The 23,936-nt window shown below is 44.6% G+C and overlaps 1 protein-coding gene across 1 annotated transcript in view; it reads right to left on the bottom strand.

The window, feature by feature from the left end:
• Positions 1-624, bottom strand: part of CASTOR2 (cytosolic arginine sensor for mTORC1 subunit 2) — a 234,407-nt gene extending 233,783 nt beyond the window's left edge. The window contains exon 1 of the mRNA XM_073615078.1: positions 253-624. Within this exon, the coding sequence (XP_073471179.1) occupies positions 253-365 (113 nt within the window). The 5' untranslated portion in view covers positions 366-624. The remainder of the gene's footprint in view (positions 1-252) is intronic.
• Between the last annotated feature and the right edge of the window lie 23,312 nt (positions 625-23,936).

The raw sequence follows: 23,936 nt of genomic DNA on the forward strand, positions 1-23,936 counted from the left end.
AGCCAATAATGCAGTATAAACAGCACAAGAATGAAGCCATAGGTGACCCCCCCAACACCAGGGCTCAGATCACCCCCCAGCACCCAGTCCTACCTTGTACACACACTGTACACACACTGTACACACATTGCCCATCACCTGTTCCATTCATTCATCTTGGTGTCATGTAGTTCTCTCCCCCCCCATAGAAGTCTATACAATACCAGCAACTTGTTCTGCCCCCCCACCCCATCCAGTGCCCCCTCCCCCTACCTTGTCTTGGAGGAGAGGAAGGCAAGTTTGATGAGTCCATAGGTAAACAGCTGGATGTTGTCCTTGGCTATACTGGCTACTTTCAGCCTGTGCTCTAGAATATGCAGTTCCATCGTTTTCTCCTTCTCATTTGTGGATCATGTGTGATAGGACTGCTTGCTGGGAGCGAGGAGGGACCGGACTGGACACGGACAAGGGGGAAGGTTGGAGGGAGAAGAAGCTCAATGACTTCAGGAAGACTCGGGAACAGAAGCGGCTCCGGAGCGCAGAGAGAGAGAGAAAAAAAAGCAGCTGCTGCTACACTGGAACAAACAACTCGAGCCGCTTCGCAGTGCGCATGTGCCGCGGCGCCTCGAGCATCACGGGAAGTGTAGTCCGGCCGCGGGAAGGAGTTCTGAATGTGAGGGATCAGTGCATGGGACTCATGTCATCCGTGGGGACACCCTGCACTGCTCTGTTTCAATCACCCCGCTCTTATACCAAGCACACTGGGGGGATTTGCTGAGTGTGGAGAAGACAAAATCTGTAGTTATATTATAAGAAGATGTGCAAACTGTTGGTCTATGAATCCTGTATAATAATAAAAGCTGGCGACCAATCAGCTTCTAGTTTGTTTTCAAAGCATAAACAGAATCAAAACCATCCATTTAAAAAGTGTAACAAAAAGGCAAATTTTTTTTTTTTTGGATAGAGTCAGGGAGGGTTATTACTGTCTGTCATTTTCTTTTCTTTCCCTTTTGTCATCTGTGTCCCCTTGGGGAGATTTCTCTTCACTTCCCATCCCACAGCCAAAACAAGAAGTGAGAGGAAATCCCTGGATGTCACCAGAACTAGTGTCTCCATTGGAAGATTCCCCCTCTATTCCTGTTCTGGTGACAATCCAATATTTGAGATTTTCTTTCACTTTTGGTGATAACAGTAAACAGGACAAATAGAGAGAGAGTGAGTCTTCCTAATGGAGATACAGACGGAAATAAAAACTCACCTGTTTTTTGTGTTCCTTGGCCTTCATGATGCTGTTTGTTCACTAAGGTTCTCTAACAAACCTCTGAGACTCCATTCACACAGGGGCAACTTTGGTTTTGACTTCAAGTCGCCCCTAGTCACCTCAAGTCACGCTACATGAAAAAATCAATGTAAGTGAATGAATCCGTCTTAATGCACACTACTGCAGTCGCTCCGACTTCAGAAAAGGTTCCTGTACTACTTCAATCCGACTTGAAGGCAACTTGTACCCATTGATTTCAATGGAAGTCGCCTCCAAGTCAGATCACTGTTCATAGTGAGGCAACTCACAGGAAATAGAAAAGAATTTACCTGGGAAGAGTGACCGCGATATGCCAGCGCCGAGCTGGCTTGCTCATCGGGAAAGGAAAAATGTGTTTTTTTGCTTTCCCGTAGAGCGACAAGCAATACTGACGCCTTTGGTATGAATGAGGGGGAACGCCACGCCAAATTTTAAATAAAAAAACGGCATGGGTTCCCCCTTCAAGAGCATACCAGGCCCTTAGGGAGAAGCGGGAGCGGGAGAAGAAGTCGGAAGAGACTCCCGAAGTTGGAAGAAGACCCCCGGAGCTGCCTAATAAATTACTTTAAAAACCTGTGTAGTGTTTTTTTATTGACACTTTTTCCCCCCAGGTGAATGGGTAGGGGTACGATGTACCCCATACTCATTCACATAGGGTGGGGGGCCGGGATCTGGGGGCCCCCTTATTAAAGGGGGCTCCCAGATTCCGATAAGCCCCCCACCCGCAGACACCGACAACCAACGGCCAGGGTTGTCGGGAAGAGGCCCTTGCCCCATGTTGAGGGTATGCGGCCCGGTACGGTTCAGGAGGGGGGGGGCACTCGCTCGTCCCCACCCCCTTTCCTGACCGTCCAGGCTGCGTGCTCAGATTTTGGGGGAGGACCCCCACGCCGTTTTTTCAAGTCGGCACTGCGTCGCTTTAACTGACAATTGCGTAGTCGTGCAACACTGTACCCAAACAAAATCGAAACACACACATTGAACATTGAAACACACAGGTAACACAGTTAACCCCTTGATCGCTCCCTACTGTTAACCCCTTCCCTGCCAGTGACATTTACACAGTAATCAGTGCATTTTTATAACACTGATCGCTGTGTAATTGTCAATGGTTTCAAAAATGTGTCAAAAGTGTCCACCATAATGTCTCAAAAAAAAAAAAAAAAAATCGCAGATCGCCGCCATTACTAGTAAAAAAAAAAAAAAAAAAAAAAAAAGAGGAAGAAGAAAAATGCCATAGATCTTTCCCATATTTTGCAGACGCTATACCTTTTGCACAAACCAATCAATATACGCTTATTGCGATTTGTATTACCAGAAATATGTAGAAGAATACATATTGGCCTAAACGAAGGAAAAAAATAGCTTTTTTAAAAAAAAAAAATTGGGGATATTTTTTAGAGCAAAAAGTACAAAATACTGTTTTTCAAAATTGTCGCTCTTTATTGTTTATAGTGCAAAAAATAAAAATCGCAGAAGTGATCAAATACCACCAAAAGAAAGCTCTATTTGTGGGGAAAAAAGGATGTAAATTGTGTTTAGGTACAACGTCACAAGACCAGGCAATTGTCAGTTAAAGCGACGCAGTGCCGTATCGCAAAAAAATGGCCTGGTCATTGAGCAGCCAAATCTTCCGGGACTGAAGTGGTTAATGATTATGCTAACAAAATGAGTCTGTGCTGTAAATTGCTTCCAGCATTGTTCCTGTTTATTATTGCGGGAGACTGCCATTTTGCTAAAGCCTGGAGCCCCTGAACAGCAGTAAATCATAAAAGCAGAACTAAACTTCAATTTAATGGTTTCAAAAAACATTACATTCCTAGAATGCCGGGATTGCTAACTGTCATGTTTCTCAACCAAAACATCAAATGGTTGGTGTCATAACTGATCACATGTACAGCACCATGACAGTTGCAGATCAAACAGAAGCAGCTTCCTTGGCTGTAAAGTAGTGGTCTCCAAACTGCATCCTGGGGGCTGGATGCGGTCCTTTTTCTTGCTTTTATCTGGCTATTGGGGGATTTTTACTCCCACTGTCAGCAACAGTGTGGCATAGTTCCTGCCACTGACACCCACAATAGGGCACTTGTTCACTTACTGACCCAAAATATGGCATGCTATTCTTCCTATTGATACCAAAGATGGGGCACTATTCCTCCCACTGACACCAACGTTGGGGCACTATTCCTTACATTTAACACCAACAATGGGGCACTATTCCTCTACGTGATACCAACAATGGGGCAGTATTACTCCCCCTAATACCAATCATGGTGCATTGTTTAATCCCACTGACACCAGGACATTTTCTTCTCCCACTTGCCACAGTTCGGCCCCCCTAAAGTTTGAAGGACAGTAAACTGGTCCTTTGTTTAGAAAGTTTGGAGACCCCCGCTGTAAAGAATACGGCCACGGTTGTTTCTCAACCGGACTGTCAAACCATTAAATGGCTGGTGTCATAACTGATCACATGTGCAACGTCATGGCAACTGCACTCAAACAGAAGCTAAGATGACAGCGCCTGGCCTGGGGGATCGTGTGGCGGCCGGGTACCAGAATCTGCAATCAGTGGTCACAGAAGTAGCATGCTGCACGCCTCTAACCCAGAACAGGCCGGATAATATACATTTTATTTAATTTATTTCAGGTACTTATATAGCGCCGTCAATTTACGCAGCGCTTTACATATACATTGTACATTCACATCAGTCCCTACCCTCAAGGAGCTTACAATCTAAGGTCCCTAACTCACATTCATACATACTAGGGACAATTTTAGACAGGATCCAATTAACCTACCAGCATGTCTTTGTAGTGTGGGAGGAAACCGGAGTACCCGGAGGAAACCCACGCAGACACAGGGAGAACATGCAAACTCCAGGCAGGTAGTGTCGTGGTTGGGATTCGAACAAGCGACCCTTCTTACTGCTAGGCGAGAGTGCTACCCACTACACGACTGTGCTGCCCATGTACATGTACGTGATCCCGATCCTCCTTTTCTGGGGTCCCCCGGCGGCGCTCCGGGTTCCTCCCTGCATTGAGTGCCTCCACAGAGAGCCGCATTCCCTGGGGGCACTTGTGCGGGGACGCTCTTGAGTCCTGCTGCTGCATCCATTGACAGACAGCAGAACTTGGCCCTGCTCCTGGCTTCAATGTCATTGGATTCAATTGACAGCAGTGGGAGACAAAGGCTCCTGCTGCTATCAATCTATCCAATGAGGACCCGAGACAGCAGCTGGAGCTATCGGGTTCAGGTAAGTAAAAGGGGGGCTCTGGGGGGGCAGCTGCACTACAGAAGGTTTTTCACCTTAATGCATAGAATGCATTAAGGTGAAAAACCTTGAGACTTTACAACTCCTATAGGCCCCTTTCACACTGGGGCAGGAGGTGCGTCGGCGGATAAAGTGCCGCTATTATTAGTGGCGGTATCCGGCCGCTAGCGGGGGGCGGTTTTACCCCCCGCTAGCGGCCAAGAAAGGGTTAAAAACCACAGCAAAGCGCCTCTGCAGAGGCACTTTGCCGGCGGTAAAGCCGCACTGCCCCATTGATCTCAATGGGCAGGAGTGGTGAAGGAGCGGTGTATACTCCACTCCTTCACTGCTCCGAAGATGCTGCTAGCAGGACTTTTTTCCCCGTCCTGCTAGCTCACCGCTCCAGTGTGAAAGCCCTCGGGGCTTTCACACTGGAGACACAGCAGCGGCTGTTTTGGGTCAGTTTGCAGGCGCTATTTTTAGCGCAATAGCGCCTGCAAACTTTCCCAGTGTGAAAGGGGTCTTAATGTATGAATACCTTTATTGGTGTTGAAACTAGTCACATTACTGCTGAGTGTACTAAGTTAGAAATGGAGGGGGAAAAAAAAAAAAGAATAAAAAAAAATTCAATTTCTAACTTAGTACACTCAGCAGTAATGTAACTAGTTTCAACACCATTAAAGTAATAAAAATGATACAGGAGAAACAGGGTCAAAGACACACTTTAGCTTGTTGGCCAATCGCATTGATCTATGAATTATTGTTTTGCTATGCAACACATCATTATTGCTTTCCAAACATACTTACTAGAGGTAATAGAATTACTTTAATAAAAGCAAAAACGTAAGATTTCTTCCATATTTTTCTATATAAAAATGTAACTTTTTATAAAAGCTCATTTTACACTTGCATATCTAACTACATACATACGTTTGCAGTGACAATGATAGCCACATTAGATACTTACTTAAAGAGTAACTCTGCTTTTGTTGTGAAAAAAACAACAGTCCCCTTTGGGTGATCTATGTACAATGCACAGATGTTACGGACCACCGCACGCCGATATACATCCTAAGTTTGAAGAGGAAGATCATTGTTATGGCAGCCAGTAGTTGCCATAATCCCGGTATCCTCTTCTTCTGCCGGCGGTCCGCTTTCTGATAGGAGTGGTCTCTGCGGCGGATTCACCGCAAGATCACTTTTAGCGGCGGCGGAAGAGGGCCCCCCTCCCGCCGCGCTCCGGTCCCCTCCGCCGCTTACCGGAACCGTTGGCAGCAGCGAAGTGATCAGATGTTATCACTTGCCGAGTGAGGGGAAGATGGCCCCAACCCGTCTCCATACCATTGCAGGGCGGAAGTAACGTCAAAACGTCACTCCCGCTGATAGCTCTTAAAAGGGACTTTTTTTTTTTTTTTATATTGCATTTTAGTGTAAATATGAGATCTAACATCCTTTGGACCCCAGATCTCATATTTAAGAGGCCCTGTCATGCTTTTTTCTATTACAATGTTTACATTCCTTGTAATAGGAATAAAAGTGACACAATTTTTTTTTAAAAGAACAATGTGTAAACAAAAGGTAAAATAAATAAGAATTTTTTTTTTTTTTTTTAAATGAGCCTCGTCCCGCCGAGCTCGCGTGCAGAAGCGAACGCATACGTGAGTAGCGCCTGCATGTGAAAACGGTGTTCAAACCACACATGTGAGGTATCGCCATGATCGGTAAAGCGAGAGCAATAATTCTAGCCCTAGATCTCCTCTAACTCAAAATATGCAACCTGTAGAATTTTTGTGTCGCCTATGGAGATTTTTAAGGGTAAAAGTTTGTCGCCATTCCACGAGCAAGCGCAATTTTGAAGCGTGAAATGTTGGGTATCAATTTACTCGGCGTAACATTATCTTTCACAATATAAAAAAAATTGGTTGGCTAACTTTACTGTTGTATATTTTTTAATTAAAAAAAGTGCGGTTGTAAGACCACTGCGCAAATACGGTGCGACAGAAAGTATTGCAACGACTGCCATTTTATTCTCTAGGGTGTTAGACAAAAAAAAAAAAAAATGTATAATGTTTGGGGGTTCTAAGTAATTTTCTAGCAAAAAAACTGTTTAACTTGTAAACAGCAAATCTCAAAAAGAGGCTCGGTCCTTAAGTGGTTAAACCGTAGTGCAGATTCCTACCCGTTTCTGCTCTAAAGGAAAATGTCTTTGTTTCATTAGATCAATGTGCAAAGTGAAGCTGAATGGAGTGACTGTTACACTATCAGCTGATGCATTTGTAGTGCCCTAAGAAAGAAAGTTGCAGTGTCTGCATTCCTTTAGAAGTAATTGTGGTAATTAACCCTTTGGGAGTATCTTATAAAAAAATGAAATTCTGTCGTAGAGGATGCCTAAAATCTGACTTGTATCTTAGTGCAGATTTCTGGGAAAATCAGTGAGCCAATCACACAAGCAGAAAATTAAATATCTGGGGAAGTTCTGTACACCATCTGTGTACAGAAAGCTTCCAGGTTGTCATGTTTTACTGAATTCTACAAAATATTACAGTGCTGTATTGAAAAGGAAAGGTAATTTCAATAACATTAAATTATATTATGGCTTGTGTAGCAATTGTATGTGCTATTTTTTCTTTTTATTTGGTATATTTACCACCAAAGCAGAGTTCCCCTTTAATTGTGCATAGTTTTTAATTGCCTTGTGTCCAACAATGATTGTATACTGTATAGTCACCATTGCACTTTGTGGCCAACATTTGATGTCATTAGCCACCAATATTAAAACCCGATTCTTCTGTCAGTCTTCTTCGGCTTTATGGTCTGCTAAGCACTGTGCATGCTGTCCTTGAGCATCCAACCTCCTAGCTTTAGAATAGATGGTGTTGTAAACTGCACATTTTCTCCATCTGCTGGTCAGATTTGGAATTGTACTCACTGTCATACTAAGAACAGTAGGAACACTAACGGCTTTTCACCACATTAGATTCTTTCAAGAGACTGAACAGATAATCTAATTACACAACCTGGTATCTAAATATCCAAGTATGATTAAAGAAAAATACAGTGGACATATAGAGGCTGCCATTGCCTACTTCTCACTATGACTTTAATCTGATTCCTTGTCAATGAATAAAGTAGGGGGGGGGGGGGTTATACTAAAACTGGTGCACATAGAATCTGGTGCAGCTGTGCATAGTAACCAGCCAGCTTCCAGGTTTAAGGTTTCATTCACACTTGTGTGACTAAGCCACATGGCAAGTCGCAGCCCATTCTTTTCAATGGTGCCTGCACTACTTTTATGTGACTTTTGATGCAACTTTGATCCAGAGAGTGCAACGTCAGATCAGAGTCGCTCCAAAGTTGTACTTGAAAACGTGCGACTTTGAAGTCGCGCTAGTGTGAATGAAGCCTTATTGTCAAAGGTTATTAGAACAAGCTGAAGTTAGAAGCTGATTGGTTACTATGCACAGCTGCACCAGATCCCTGTGCACCAGTAAATCTCCCCAGTGGGTCCAGCATAAGCCCTGGGTCACATTGGTAGGATTTGACATGTGATTTAACATGTCAAATCACATGTTAAATCAGTGGAAATTGCCAGCAGTGGCACCATCCTAATTGGTGCGACACTGCATTTGCAGCGCCGCACCAATTTCAAAAAGTAGTTTCTGTACTACTTTTTGCAATTTCGGGCTGCGATTTACATTGACATCTGTGCAGGACTGACATGCGGGAGTAAAATCGTGCAAGTTCAGTAGAACTCGCATGGCTTCATTCCCGCAGCTCAGTGTGAACCTGGGCTAATAGCAATATTTATTTTCTTTTACATTGTTCCTGTAGTGAGAAATGTATTTTATTAATCCCTGTAACATTATCGCCATGCCTGCAAAATGTGCAGGGGCATCTGCTGGGAGCTTAGTTCCAATTGATGTAGAACTACACCCCCAGAACTACATATTCAAAGAGTCCTTTCCCTACATACCGTATGTGAGCAGGCTCTTGTGTGAGCCAAGGCAGCAGGAGTTTTGCTGGAAAAGAAATGAATGTATGCATGAGTGGAAAAAAATGGTTGGAGATAAGTGGTCCAGAAGGCAGGACTTGGGAATTCAATGCAGTCAACCCACAAAAAAAGTTAGGAGCACGGTGAATTTTAGGCATATCATGAGGTATGTAACGGAATGAAACATGGACAATTGTGCATACATTGTAGAGATGTGCTAAATTTTTTTTTTTTTATTTTGTCCTGAAATACATTGAAGAGCAGGCACCGTAATATACCTACTATTACATTTGTTAAATTGTTTGTTACCCTTAAAAAAAAAAGAAAAATTAAATGGATCCTGTTCCCTTAACTTCAATACTGGGCCCCCCCCCCCCCCCCCCTTCCTGCCCAGGACAATTTTCAGCCTTTAGTGCTGTCGCACTTTGAATGACAATTGGGCGGTCATGCAACACTGCACCCAAACTAAATTTTTATCATTTTCTTCCCACAAATAGAGCTTTCTTTTGGTGGCATTTGATCACCACTGGGGTTTTTATTTTTTGCTAAACAAACTAAAAAAGACCGAAAAAACTGTTTTTCTTCATTTCGGTTATAAAATTTAGTTCTCCTTCACTGACGGGCACTGATATGCAGCACTGAGTGGCACTGATGATGAGGTACCGATAAGGTACTAACAGGTGTTACTGCTGGGCACTTACATCCGTTTCTGATGGGGCAATGACTGGTAGCTGATGGGCACCTTTTTGGCAGCTGTGAGGGCACATCTGATGGGGCTGTGCTGATAATCAATGTGCTGAATATCAGCACAGACCCCCCCCCCTCTGACAGGGAGAGCCGCCGATTGGCTCTCCCTGTCAGCGTGAACCAAGGAATGCCGTGTACTGGCACTTCCTGGTTCACGAGATGATCACCTATGATTGGTCATAGCTGATCACGTGGTAAGGAGCCTCCGTCAGAGGCTCCATACCACGATCGGAGATGCAGTGTGTCAGACTAACACACAGACTGACACACAGCACCTCTGATCGCAGCGATGCGCACCCCCTCGGGCGTGCGCCGGCATGTTATCCTGCTGGATGTCATATGACGCCCAGTTAGGACAACAGAACCATCGCCTGGCTGTTGTTCCGCTATAGGCCGGGGCGGGAAGTGGTTAAAGCATGTTATACAGCACAGTGCTCGTGCTGTGTAATTTTGCCCCCCGTATCACCTGAAATACCTGGCTGATTCTGCCAATTTCTGCCCTCCCCTCTGTAAACCAACCACGGTTTATCATGGCTGCTGAGCCCTGACACAGCCCTCAGCTTACGTGCCGCCATCATCTGCAGCTCTACTCTGTCCTCTCTTCCCCTCCCTCTCCCTGCCTGTCAGCTCTGTCAGTGCCCGCCTCTTCCCTCCTGCTGCACAAATTATTGTTTTCTTTCTATAATCCAATGTGTTATATTAAAGTATGTTCCCCAGTGTTCTGTTATTTATACAAAAAAAATGCCGCTTTATACCCAATTTCAATGCGCCGCCCACGTGACCGCCCACAGCTCTCCTACCCTCATCCCGGCTGACGCTAGCCAGGGATTCTTAGCTCTGTCCGCTTTAGCTGTTGGATCAAGGAAGACAGCGGTGGGCGGTCACGTGAGCGCCGAGGGGCACTCTGAAATTAGGTATGAAACGGTATTTTTTTTATATATAAACAACATGCACTGGGGCACACACTTTAACACAAGGGATTATAGGAAGAAGAAAAGTGGCTTTAGAACCACTTTAACCAGCAAAGCCTTTTTTGTGTCTGCCTTTGACCTCACACTTTTAGGCAAAGCCCTGTACCTGGAAACTAACCCATCATCCACTTGACGAATGAGAGCACCCTTTTATTCTCATAAGTCACTCTATGTGGACAGAGGGATAAAGAATGGGCGGGGTTTATTCCCAAAATTGGGGATGATGAGCCCTCCGCAATAAAGTGAATCTAGAATCAGACAGCTGCACACAACAGTCTTGAAGAGTGTAGCAGGAACCAAGGGATTTGCGTTTATATTGAGTCTAATTGTGATTTTAAGCAGACCTTACACTAAGTAATACAAGCTTTTAAAAATAGGCATTCATACCTTCACAGGATCCTCTTATTATAAGACATAATCAGGTGACCTCCCTAATATCGTCCATTAGTCAGTTTGTTGCATAGTGCTCTTTGCCCAAAGCATCAGACGGAACCCAGAGATCATAAGGGATCACAGCACCAGGACCAGACAGACGGGAGGTTAAGTGCTCACTCTACATGGACGATGTGACGGTGTTCTGTGCTGATCGGCGCTCCATCCACACACTCGCCCAGACCTGTGAGGACTTCGGCCAAGCTTCAGGGGCAAAGGTCAACTGTGGGAAGTCAGAAGTTATGATCTTCGGAAAGTGGGTTCCTGCCTTCTTAGGGTCTGGTTTGAAGCTGAGGGCGCAGCCCTGAAGTCCTGGGAGCAGAGACTGGCCAAGATGAGACAAAAGATTGGACTTTGGAGCCTCAGAGAACTCACCATCGAAGGTAAAACACTGGTACTCCGCAGCGAGATTCTCCCCATGTTGCAGTACCTCGCCCAGGCCTGGCCTCCCCGGGTTAACACCTGCAAGGCCATCACCAGCGCGGTGTTTCACTTCATCTGGAGCTCCAAAATGGACAGAGTGAAGTGGGTGGTTATGTTCAAGGAACCTCTCAAAGGCGGTAAGGGCATGCCTGACATCGCCACTCTACTGAAGGTGTTCTTTGCCTGTAACTGCATCCGCAGGACTTTGGTGGACAGAAATGTAGACTCTGGTTGTAACTCCATGTCCCGTTTCTTCCTCCTGCCTCTTTGGAGGTCCCTTGGATGGGACAAATGGGACAGCTCCATCCCCTACAACTTGGACACCCCTTGGTACTATTTGGACACTTTCAAGTTTATTAAGGAGCTGGGGCTGCATGGAGTGAAGCCTGACTTGTGGAAGCCAAAAACTATCCACAAGTTGATTAGAGCATCTGACATGGTTGAGACTGTTCCAGGCCTCCCTTCAGCCACTTGCAAAGTGGTCTGGAGGAATGTTTCTTCAAAGAGACTCACCAACAGACACAAAGATCTGGCATGGATGGCAATCCAAGGGGGACTGCCACTCAGGACATTCATGCATGCCAGAAACCTGTGCAGATACAGGCACTGCCCTTTTTGCATCATCCAGGAGGAAACTGCTTTGCATGCTTTCTGGGAGTGCCCCTTTGCACAGGACCTGTTGAGGTCCTTGGAACCAGAACTTAAAAGACTATGTACCACAAACTGCAATCACACACGGACTCTTCTGTGGAACTCATTCACAGGAGGACATTGACAGTGCCTGGCGGGTGCTGTGTTGCTATAAGGACGCTGTATGGTGCACCAGAAAGCGCCTCATCCACCAGCGGGAGAGGATTTCCATCGAGGACTGTCGCAGACTGGTCCACAATCTGCTCAGAGACTATCACTTAATGGACTTTAAGGAGGAAGAGGAAGTCTGAAGATTTCCCCACCCGTGTATCCTTTGGCAGTTCAATAAAGCTTCGGGCCTGTGAACGCTTTTTTCCCTCCCCTACCCCATCTACTCCACCCCCCCCTCCCCCACATCACACCCGTTGCCCATTGGAATGCCATTTGACAGTATAGGACTTGACTAAGGATGAGCTCCGGCGTGTTTGCATGCTGCACTTGCCGAGCCCACCAGGAACTCAGCACTGCACGGCACTAATCACAAGCAGTGAGACATTTCCCGATGTGCGGCTGCAGAGATCGGGAAATATCTCGCTGCCTGTGATTAGCGCAGCGCATTGCCGACTTCCTGGCAGGCTCGGCACGTGCAGCATGCGAACACGTCGGAGCTCATCCTTAGACTTGACATTTTTGTGACATGTTTTTTGAAGTAATGCTTTCAGGGTAATGCGGCGTCATGCATGATGTGATGTTTCGGGGTACTATTACTCTACCGCAGGATGAATGTAATTTATTTGTATGCTTGGAACTGTATTGTTATGTAGTGTATGTTTATGCGCTGCGTCGCAGTACAGAGTGCAATGTTGAAGTATTTGTTTTTTGTATATTTTCTTGCAAAATAAAGTATACATTTTCAAACAAAATTAGTCAGTAATCAAGGTGTACTGCATTGCTGTCCACAGTGATAAACACAGATGATCAAAAAATTAGATAAAACTTTCTGACTAACTAGGTGCTTTGCAACCCTAGTCTTCTGGCCACCAGTATGAATATTTGCTGTTAATATAGGTACACAGTGTCACAGGAATTCAATGAAAATGTAGCCATTATGCCACAATTTGCCCCATGTATGGCTGTCTTTACTAACATTGCATCAAGCCAACTTTCTATACGTGAAGTTACTTTTAACCCTAGTAAACTACCACCTACAGTAGGCATCACTAAATGGTGGACCGCAGTCCGTATTCGGACCAAGCCACTGTCCCATCAGGACCACATTGGATGGAGGGCAGGAGCCAGTTGCATGAGTTAACTCCTATCTTTCACAGATCGGAGAGCAGGAGGCACAGCTGCACTGAATGGAGAGAGGGATTGGGAGCTGCATGAGTTAACTAGCAGGTAACTGGTCGCTAGAACCCAGCAGTCCTAGCAACCAATCACCAGCCAGTTAATATGAAAAGTTAACCCCAGGGGGTGATGTGAAGTAAAAGTAGAGCAGTGCTGTGGAGGGAGTGCAATGTGAAGAGGGGGAAGGTAAACAGGGGAGCAGTGATGTGAAGGGGGGAGAGATGAAAAAAGGGGGGGGCATAGGGTGATGTGAAGGGGGAGCAGTAATGTAGGAGGGTGATGTGAAGGGGGGAGAGATGTAAAGGGGGGAGAGAGTAGGGTGGTGTGAAAGGGGGGGCAGTAATGTAGAAGGGTGATGTAGATTGTGATATAGAATGAGTGGGTTATGATGAGAAGGATCTGAGACACCACACAAACATGCAGTTCGGAACCTCTGATCTGATTGGATTTCTTCCAGGCCGAAATATGATATTGGTTGCTAGATCTGATAAGTGGCCAAACTGACCACTATTTCAAAATTGTAGCTTTATATTACCAAATATACCACCTGGGACACCTCTAAAATCTAAGAATAAGGTTCTTATTAGAGGAACTTCACTTCCCCCATACATTTTTTCTTGTCTGTTTGTCCTCAAAGAATACTCATGCACAGCCAGAAAATCTCACATTGTCCTGCTGTGATTCATCAGTCTGCTGCTGCACGCTGGGTCCCACACCATCTTCTTTCTTTCCAACATTTTTGGGAGCCGGCTGTCTTTTCCTGGTTCAGGCAGCCAGTTCCTTGATGATGTGCCGCCAAGTCCACCCTCCACTGCCCACTGTGTCAAAGATGATACCTTCTGGTTCATGTGCCACGCATATGTCAGGAGGCCTTGGTGCAGAGAAGACGGCATTCTCACCTAGGTGAGAATGAAGGCAGAGGACTGGGTGAAGTGGAAAAAATAACCAGAACCGTTAATGGTCTATTGTGCTTTTATATCCTCTCTGTGCTTCATTTGTTTACTGAAAACTTAAAAATCATTGCAAAAGAAAAAAAAAAAAAGTAAACATAAAAAAGCTTTTAAAAAATTAAAAGAAAATGGGTAAAGCGCCAAATTACAATTACTTAACTATCCAAAGCTGATGCTGCTCCTAAAATTAGTGATAACTAATAAGGAAAATGTGAAATAGTAAAGGGCGCAATAGTAGTACAGTCACAAACAAGCTGAATATTTATAAAGTGAATATAAAATAAATTAAATTAACGTAAATAAAAGTCCATGATACTATTAAACATTGCTATAAGACATGAATCATGAATTTTCTGTATGTGCTCTAAACACCGTGCAGTGCTAAAGTGCAATTACTTTACACTTAAAGTGGTGTTCCGGCCGAAATTATACTTTTTAAATAAAAATACCCCTTTAATACACAAGCTTAATGTATTCTAGTAAAGTTAGTCTGTAAACTAAGGTCTGTTTTGTTAGTTTATAGCAGTAGTTTGTTATTTTATAAACTTACAGCAGGCCGTGGCCATCTTAAGTGTGGGCATCTGAAGCCAGACTGTATTTCTTCCTGGATCTCATCCTTGCAGATCTCGCACATGCTCAGTGCAGCACAAGCAGTGTAATAGATTTCAGGTCAGGTTTCCATAGCAACGGCGGTGTCAGAGGAAGTTGCCGCCCCTTTCCCAGAAAGCATTGCAAACAGGAAATGATGCGATGGGCCAGGGAGGAGGAAGTGAAAAATGAATACAGCAGATATACAGTAGGTGCTGAGAAAAAAAAATTAAAAAATATCCAATTCGTTTACAGTGCACAGTTTAGTGAGGGATGCTGAAGAGTTGTAAAAGTTGGTGGAACTCCACTTTAAAGTGGTGTTCCACCCAAAAAAAAAAAAATACATGAATGTGCCTAAAAAAAAATAAAAGAAAACATTTGGAAAAATTTTTTTTTTTTACTCACCTCTAAATGCCTGTTGCTATGGGGGTCCCTCGTAGTCTGCCTCTTTCAGTGCCTGGGCTGGTGACATCACTTCCCCTCTGCACAGGAATGGCTCGGCTCTGCTCCCTCCCTCTCGTCAATCATCTGGGACCCATTACAGGATCCTAGATGACTGAGCGGCCAATCACGGCGCTCTGCGCTGCTCGCGCATGCGCAGTGGGTGCCCGGCTGTGAAGCCACAGCCCTGCGCCCACAGTTGCAATGCCGGCGCCGCCGAACGGAGGGGGAGACGAGCTGGGCTTCGATCCCCCGCATCGCTGGACCCTGGGACAGGTAAGTGTCCAATTAAAAGTCAGCAGCTGCAGTATTTGTAGCTGCTGACTTTTAATTTTTTTTTTTTTTTTTTTAAATGGAAACTCCTCTTTAACACTTCACCACAAATCCAGTTCATTTGGTGTAAGGTACAGCAAAAGCGAGATGCAGCTGTAAAGAGGAGCAGAAGCCGGTCCGATACCATGCAAATGCGTGTGATACTCGGCTTGCGTCTCAGCTTGCTTCTCAACTAAATGCAGAAACAGAGGACTCATGTATTGCGTGTCGAGCCTCACTTTCAATACATTTCACGCTCGTGTGCGTGTCATCAGGAAATGGGCTGCCCATTTCACATATTTGCATGGTATAGGACCGGCTTCTGCTCCTCTTTACAGCTGCATCTCGCTTTTGCTGTACCTTACACCAAATGAACTGGATTTGTAAGTGTTATTTTAAGCAATTAAAAAGACGTTATTACACTATCCAAGCCTTTCTGTGGCTTTGTATGTGGAGCCACTGTTTGCAGATGATTTGGATGAATTTGATGTGAGCTGGTTATATTAAGGAGTAACAAATATATATACCATCCATGCTTGGATTGAGACCTGGACAATCCACAAATCGCATACTTATGCTGTAAAACCTATGAAGGGACACATCGGATGAAAGAGGTTTCTTTGTATATTACATACCTGGTGGCCGATGCAATGTGGTGAGCGCTTTGATATACCACTTCGGGTGAAGCACTTTATTTGGAAGAAATTGCACTTTAGCACTGCACAGTGTTTGGAGCACATACAGAAGATTCATGATTCATGTCTTATAGCAACGTTTGATAGTATTATGGACTTTTATTTACATTAATTTAATTTATTTTATATTCACTTTATGAATATTCAGCTTGTTTGTGATTGTACTACTGTTGCGCCCTTTACTGTTTCACATAAAAAAGTTTTTAGATTGCAAATTGGTGGCATTGTGGGAATGAAACGTGCCTTGTATGAGTGACAGTGCAGGTGCACTTTAAAGTTGTAGTATATTAAATTGCTGACAGCTTCACAGTTATGAATCACCCAGTCCAGCTGAAATTTGGTGACCTTTGATGCAATGACTGGATGGTGTCAGGACCAGAGAGGAGCAGAGAGCAGCAGGGGTGAAGAACAAGGAGGACAGCTGCATCAGGAACACTTCTTATCAATGTGTCAAGGCATAGCAGTCCTTGAGTCGGCCATCTGTGAAGAGAACTCTTGAATGAGTAAGCAAATGTGGTCAATGGCTAGCGGAATTCCTGTACTATTTAGCTGGCAAACCCCAGAGTAGCCATATGGGCCAGTATGTCATATGTCACATATATGGTAGATGACAGCAAGAAAGAGTGCGTGCACAGCTTTTCTGGCAAAATGCCTGAAGTAACAGTTTTGTACCCAAAGTCAACAGCTCAGTTTTTGGTAAAGGCTAAAGGCATGAACACCCATGCGATCCGATTCTAGTGCAGACCAAAAAAGGGTCCTGCACCATTTTGGTGCGAATGTGATGCGATTTCAGTATGTATGGCTGAAATCACATTGCAAAGACATCACATGTGATCTGCACAGCAATGCAGTGCGAATCACATGCGATGTCTGACATTGCACTAGTGTGAGCCGGCATTGAAAGGCTTTTCACCTGTGATCTGGCCAATAACATACCTGTATTAGGCCTCATGTACACTGCTGCTGGTAAACGGCCGTTTAGGAGCAGTTGGTCATTTTTTTCAACTGTTCCTGAACTCTCCTCTATGTTATCTGTTATCTTATCAGTAGATGTACACAGGGTCGTTTACAGCCGTTTCTAGGCAGTTGAATTTAAAGGCTTTTTTTGGAACACAAAAATGGGTTCAGAAGCTGAGTTTAGAGGCATATCAAGCACCAAACGTGGCTAAACGCATTTTGTTTACAGGCGTTTTTCATTTTTGCTTATTTTGAAAAAAAAAATTATTTTAACCACTTAAGGACCGAGCCTCTTTCTGAGATTTGTTGTTTACAAGTTAAAAACTGTTTTGTTTTTTTTTTGCTAGAAAATTACTTAGAACCCCCAAACACTATACATTTTTTTTCTAACACCCTAGAGAATAAAATGGCGGTCGTTGCAATACTTTCTGTCACACCGTATTTGCGCAGCGGTCTTACAAGCGCACTTTTTTTGGAGTTAAAAAATAAGACAACAGTAAAGTTAGCCCAATTTTTTTTTATATTGTGAAAGATAATGTTACGCCGAGTAAATTGATACCCAACATGTCACGCTTCAAAATTGCGCCCGCTCATGGAATGGCGACAAACTTTTACCCTTAAAAATCTCCATAGACGACGTTTAAAAAATTCTACAGGTTGCATGTTTTAAGTTACAGAGGAGGTCTAGGGTTAGAATTATTGCCCTCGCTCTACCGATCACGGCGATACCTCATATGTGTGGTTTGAACACCGTTTTCATATGCAGGCGCTACTCACGTATGCGTTTGCTTCTGCATGCATGCTCGTCAGGACGGGGAACATTTAAAACATTTTTTTTTATTCTTATTTATTTTACCTTTTATTTTTACACTGTTTTTTAAAAAAAACATCCCTTGTATTAGAAAAAAAGCACGACAGGACCTTTTAAATATGAGATCTGGGGTCAAAAAGACCTCAGATCTCCTATTTACACACACAAAAAAAAAGAAGAAAAAAAAAATTGTCATTTACAAAAATGAAAAAGAAAAAAAAAAAAGGCCCTAGCTTTAAGAGCTATGGGCGTAAGTGACGTTTTGACGTTGCTTCTGCCCTGCAATGATATGGAGACGGGTGGGGACCATCTTCCCCTCACTCGCTCCATGTCAGGCCACAGGTAGGATCCCATTGCCTCCGCCACTGCCCAGAGCTCCGGTAAGCAGCGGAGGACACCAGATCATGGCAGGAGGAGGGGGCCCCTCTCATGCCGCCGATAAAAGTGGTCTTGCGGAGAATCCGCAGCAGAGACCACTTTTATCTTAAACCGGACCGCTCACTGAAGAAGAGGATACCGGGGTTATAGCAGCTAGTTGCTGCCATAACAACGATATACCTCTTCAAACAGCCGACGTATAACAATGGTGTGGGCGGTCCGGAAGTTGTTAAACGCTTATAAACGCAAACACGGCAAAACGCCACTAAACGTGGCATTGAAACACAGCAGAATGGATGTTTTAAACGTGGGTTACTATCTGTCAAGTTAAATCGTTCAGGAGAACTTGTAAAAATGTCCCATGTACATGAAGCCTTAGAGTGCCCCCTCTCTGGAGGAATGAACACAGAGACACCCCTGGACAGCAGCATTGTCAATCTGGGGGGAGGGGAGTGTTTGATGTACTAGCAGATTTAGAATAACTAGAAAAATAAATTGAAGCCAAACTCCAGCTAACACTTTAAGCAGCCAGTTACAGTAAGTTTTGCTCCTTTTGGGATAAAAGTTTTACATAAATAAAATAAAAACTGATAATTTTAAGCATTTCTGTCAGTGGTAAATGGTTTGTCTGAACCCTCTAACATCTACATCTGCATGACAGCTTGCTCTGTTGAAAAACATGCAATATAATGTTTGCTTTTAGGTTTAATACCGCTGTCTGTAGAGCACTCCAAGTCAAAGCTGCCACACTTAAAAGCTTACATCAATGGAGAAGGAAAGGGATGGAAAAAGTTTTGTAATTACTGTAGTCCCTCTGCTTGAGACCTGCCATGTGTATGGATGCCTTTAAAGCCCATCTCCAAGCAAAACATAAGTCCCCTTCTAACCCATCTTACATGTCTTTTTTCCTTGTGAAGCAAGATACACTCCCCTAAGTCCACCATCCGGGTCCTTTGCCGGCATAATTTCTGGGTGCTGAGGATCTCTAATCCAGCATTGCAGATTTGTCAACTCTGGCAGGTCCCTGACTGGTCCCTCATATGATGTCACTGCTGAAGACACCTTTTCTAAATCCTGAGAGGCCACCACCGGTAGACAACCAAATAGGAAGTGTCTATGTCACACAGGCAGTGATGTAGACACCTGACGAAGGACCACATTTCATGTGGTAAACAGAGAGAGAAGACTGGAGCAGCATGTGACCATGGCTCTAGTCAAGTATAAAAAGCATTTAGATCAGTTGGGGGTGGGGGGAGATGGAAGGAGCTCCGAGATGGGCTTTATGGAGACCACAGTCGGGCAGACATCTCCCTGAGCAAAACAGACAATCTGCCCATCCTTAAGAGTTTCTAAACAATGTAGGCCTCAAACATGCCAAGAATAACCCAATAACTGCAAGAGATTCAAAATATCCAGCCAACGTTTCCTAGAAAATCATGAAGAACTCAAAAATTGCAAGAACATTTAGGAAGCCCAGTCATCTCTGGCTATTTTTAGGACCATGTCACAATGGCAAGTCTGGTGACTCAATGGTGAGGCGCAATCCCGATGCTGCAGATTAGTCCATCCACTGTTTTCTTAGTCTGCATTTACATAGACAGCAAAATAGGACTCTTGGCAGTTGATTCTTTATTCTGACAAGTGCACCCTAAAGTTAGATGTAGTATACTGAGCAAAATGATGGTTGGTGCATGGTGGAGTGGAACTCAAGAGTCTCCTATGCTATATGTCAGCGATGGCAAACCTTTTTGAGCCTGAGTGCCCAAACTGCGATACAAAACCAACTTATTTTTTTTCAAAATGCCAACTCTGCAATTCGTAACAGCCACAGATAATGGCCACAAGGGCCTCCCACCAATCAGAGCAATACAGCAACAACGCTTCCTCCAAACAGATGTCCTCTCACTCTTGGTTGCCCGTGACGACACCCACAATTGGCACTGCAGGGGCGGTATCCTCACAGCCGCTCTGTCCCCTGACTCACAGCGTGCTGCTCCAGTCTCTCTCCCTTGTAACACTGACTCCTCTGTCTCTCTCTCTGGGAGGTGATGCTGTGCTGGACATTAAAATGGACCCATAGTCTTCTGGGACTACATGTCCCTTGGTGCACTTGTCCTGGCTCCTCATTGGTCTCTGGCTGCAGCCAATGGGGAGGCAGGAGGAATCAAAGTGGGCGGCGATCTCTGCAAGCGCCGCTTTGCCCCTGTCCAGAACTGCTTGACAGAAGAAGGGGGGGTGGGCAGGGGAAACACACTGACAGTCTGCGCTTGCTTCTCCCCTTGTCACAGCATTGCTGCACATCTCACTCCTGAAGCTTCACAGTGCGGGGGGGGATAGGGAACGAAGACAGTGGCAGCGACTTCCCAGTATAGCTGGCATGCCCACAGAGAGGGCTCTGCGTGCTAGCTGTGGTGCTACATATAGCACCATCACTGCTATATGTAATATTTGGGCCATACCTGCTGATAGATTACATTGCTACTCCCACAGGTCACCCCAATAACAAGCTCCATAGGTGCCCCTGCAGATCCAGTGTGAAACGTGAACTAGGCCTCTTACATGTTCTGTCTAAATACAGCTTATCTCAATTACTTCAGTTCATCATCTTCTGGGGTCAAATCTTGGTCACACTTATGCCGCGTACACACGGTCGGACTTTTCGTCTACAAAAGTCCAACGGACGCTGACGGACTAAAGCTGGCTGGTAATCCGATCGTGTGTGGGCTTCTCCGGACTTTCAACGGACTTTTTTAGCCTCAAATCCGACGGACTTTAGATTTGAAACATGCTTCAAATCTTTACGTCGTAAGTACGACGGACCCCGAAATCCGCTCGTCTGTGTGCTAGTCCGACGGACAAAAACCCATGCTAGGGCAGCTATTGGCTACTGGCTATGAACTTCCTTATTTTAGTCCGGTGTACGTCATCACGTACGAATCCGTCGGACTTTTGTGTGGTCGTGTGTAGGCAAGTCCGTTCGTAAGAAAGTCTGCCGCAAGTCCGCCGAAGGTACGTCGGAAGTCTGTTGGACTGGCTGTCGGACTTTTGTAGACGAAAAGTCCGACCGTGTGTACGCGGCATAACAGAGATTTGTGAAACATTTCTATTTATAAGTAATCATAGTTGCTTGATCAAAAGAATTTCAGATTACAATAATATATTATATATATAATTTTTTTTTTTTTTTTTATAGTAAGTCTATAAAAAAAAAACATCTGCTCATGTGTGGCTAATACAGTATTCTATCACAGTTCTTTTAATTTGCAGAGAACCAATTATTATAGATTCTTCCTGATCTTAGAAAAAAAAAAAAAAAACCTTTAGCTTTCTCTTGTTGCAGTTATAAGGAATTTGCTGACTATATTCAACCCATGCAGGCTCTGGGTTTTGTGTTTCTAATAGAAAGTTGAGCCATTCAGCTGCTTTGTATCTTAAACAATAGAAGTAAACGTATTATTATTGATTTACATAGTTCCATTATCTTCCATGGTGATGTACAAAGTGATACAAACAAGCAATAACAGGTACAGTTGTAAAAAAAAAAAAAAAATGCATATATACGGAGTGTCAGAGTATAATATATATATATATATTAAAATCACACACACATACACAGTGCCTTGAAAAAGTACTCATACCCCCTTGACATTTTCTCATGTTACAACCAAAAACACAAATGTATTTTATTGGGATTTTATGTGATAGACCAACACAAAGTGGCACATAACTGAAGTGCAAGGAAAATGATAAATGGTTTTAACATTTTTTACAAATAAATATGTGAAAAGTGTGGTGTGCATTTGTATTCATCCCCCCCCTTCAAATCTATACTTTGTAGAACCACCTTTCACTGCAATTACAGCTGCACGCAGGGGCGTAACTAGAAATAGCAGGACCCCATAGCAAAATGTTGTATGGGGCCCCCCTGCAAACAGCCCCCCCCCCCCCAGCTGCCCTAATGTCAATGCAGCGTGACCTGTGCCCAATGCAGCGTGACCTGTGCCCCATACAGCGTGACCTGTGCCCAATATAGCCTGGTCTGCCTGTGCCCCATACAGCCCCACCTATGCAGAGGAAGAGGCAAGCCACCCAGATCAGCAGAGAACGGGATTGCCCGCTGTAATAGCTTTCATTTGAATTTCCCTTCTTCCCGGGGCTCATCGTCACATAGCCCCACCTCTTGGCCCAACGTCTTTGATGACGTCACATGTCCCGCATTGGATCGGCGTTCTGTCTCTCAAAGGCACCGGGCCAAAAGGTGGAGCTATGTGACGTGAGCCCCGGGAACACTGGAAGTTCTAATGAAAGCTCTTACATCGGGCAATTCAGCTCTCTGCTGATACGGACAGCTCGCCTCTTTCTTTCCTCTTTCTTCCCCTGGCTGGGAGACTGTGCCGGCGGTGCTCTTATCCTCACTGGGCCCCACTCGGCTGCGGGCCCCATAGCGCCCGCATGGGTCGCTATGGTGGTAGTTATGCCCCTGGCTGCACGTCTTTTTGGGGATGTCTCTACCAGCTTTGCACATCTAGAGAGTGACATTTTTGCCCATTCTTCTTTGCAAAATAGCTCAAGCTCTGTCGGATTAGATGGAGAGTATCTGAACAGCAATTTAAGTCTTGCCACAGATTCTCAATTGGATTTAGGTCTGGACTTTGGGCCATTCTAACACATGAATATGTTTTTATCTAAACAATTCCATTGTAGCTCTGGCTGTATGTTTAGGGTTGTTGTCCTGCTGGAAGATGAACCTCCACCCCAGTCTCAAGTCTTTTGCAGCCTCTAACAGGATTTCTTCTAACATTGCCCTGTATTTGGCTCCAACCATCTTCCCATCAAATCTGACCATCTTCCCTGTCCCTGCTGAAGAAAAGCATTCCAAAAAGATGCTGCCACCACGTTTCATGGTGGGGATGGTGTGTTCAGGGTGATGTGCAGTGTTATGCCACGTACACCGGCAGAAAAGGTCAGACGGAATCATTCCATCGGATATTCCGATCGTGTGTGCGCTTCATCGGACTCTTCCTTTCGAAAATTCTGACGGACCTAGAAATAGAACATTTTTTAAATCTTTCCGACAGAATCAATTCCTATCTGGAAAACCGTTTGTATGCTATTCCGATGGACCAAAAACGACGTAAGGGCTGCTATTGGCTGCTGAACTTCTTTTCCTAGTCCCATCGTACGTCAACGCGTTCTAAACGATCGGACCTTGGTGTGATCGTGTGTAGGCAAGTCCGCTTCAGCGGAACTCCGTCAGAAAAACCATCAGAGTTTATTCTGAAGGAAAAAACAGTCGTGTGTACGCGGCATTAGTTTTCCGCCACACACAGCGTTTCGCTTTTAGGCCGCAAAGTTCAATTTTGGTCTCATCTGACCAGAGCACCTTCTTCCACGTTTGCTGTGTCCCCCACATGGCTTCTCGCAAACAGCAAATGGGACTTCTTATGGCTTTATTTCAACAATGGCATTCTTCTTGGTACTCTTCCATAATGGTCAGATTTGTGGAGTGCACGTCTAATAGTTGTCCTGTGGACAGATTCTCCTACCTGAGGTGTGGATCTCTGCAGCTCCTCCAGAGTTACCATGGGCCTCTTGGCTGCTTCTCTGATTATTGTTCTCCTTGCCCGGCCTGTCAGTTTAGGTGGATGGCCATGTCTTGTTAGGTCTGCAGTTGTGCCATACTCTTTCCATTTTCAGATAATGGATTGAACAGTGCTCCGTGAGCTGTTCAAA

The sequence above is a fragment of the Aquarana catesbeiana genome, linkage group LG02 (genome assembly GCF_042186555.1).
Source record: "Aquarana catesbeiana isolate 2022-GZ linkage group LG02, ASM4218655v1, whole genome shotgun sequence".
In the NCBI taxonomy this organism is placed as follows: Eukaryota; Metazoa; Chordata; class Amphibia; order Anura; family Ranidae; genus Aquarana; species Aquarana catesbeiana.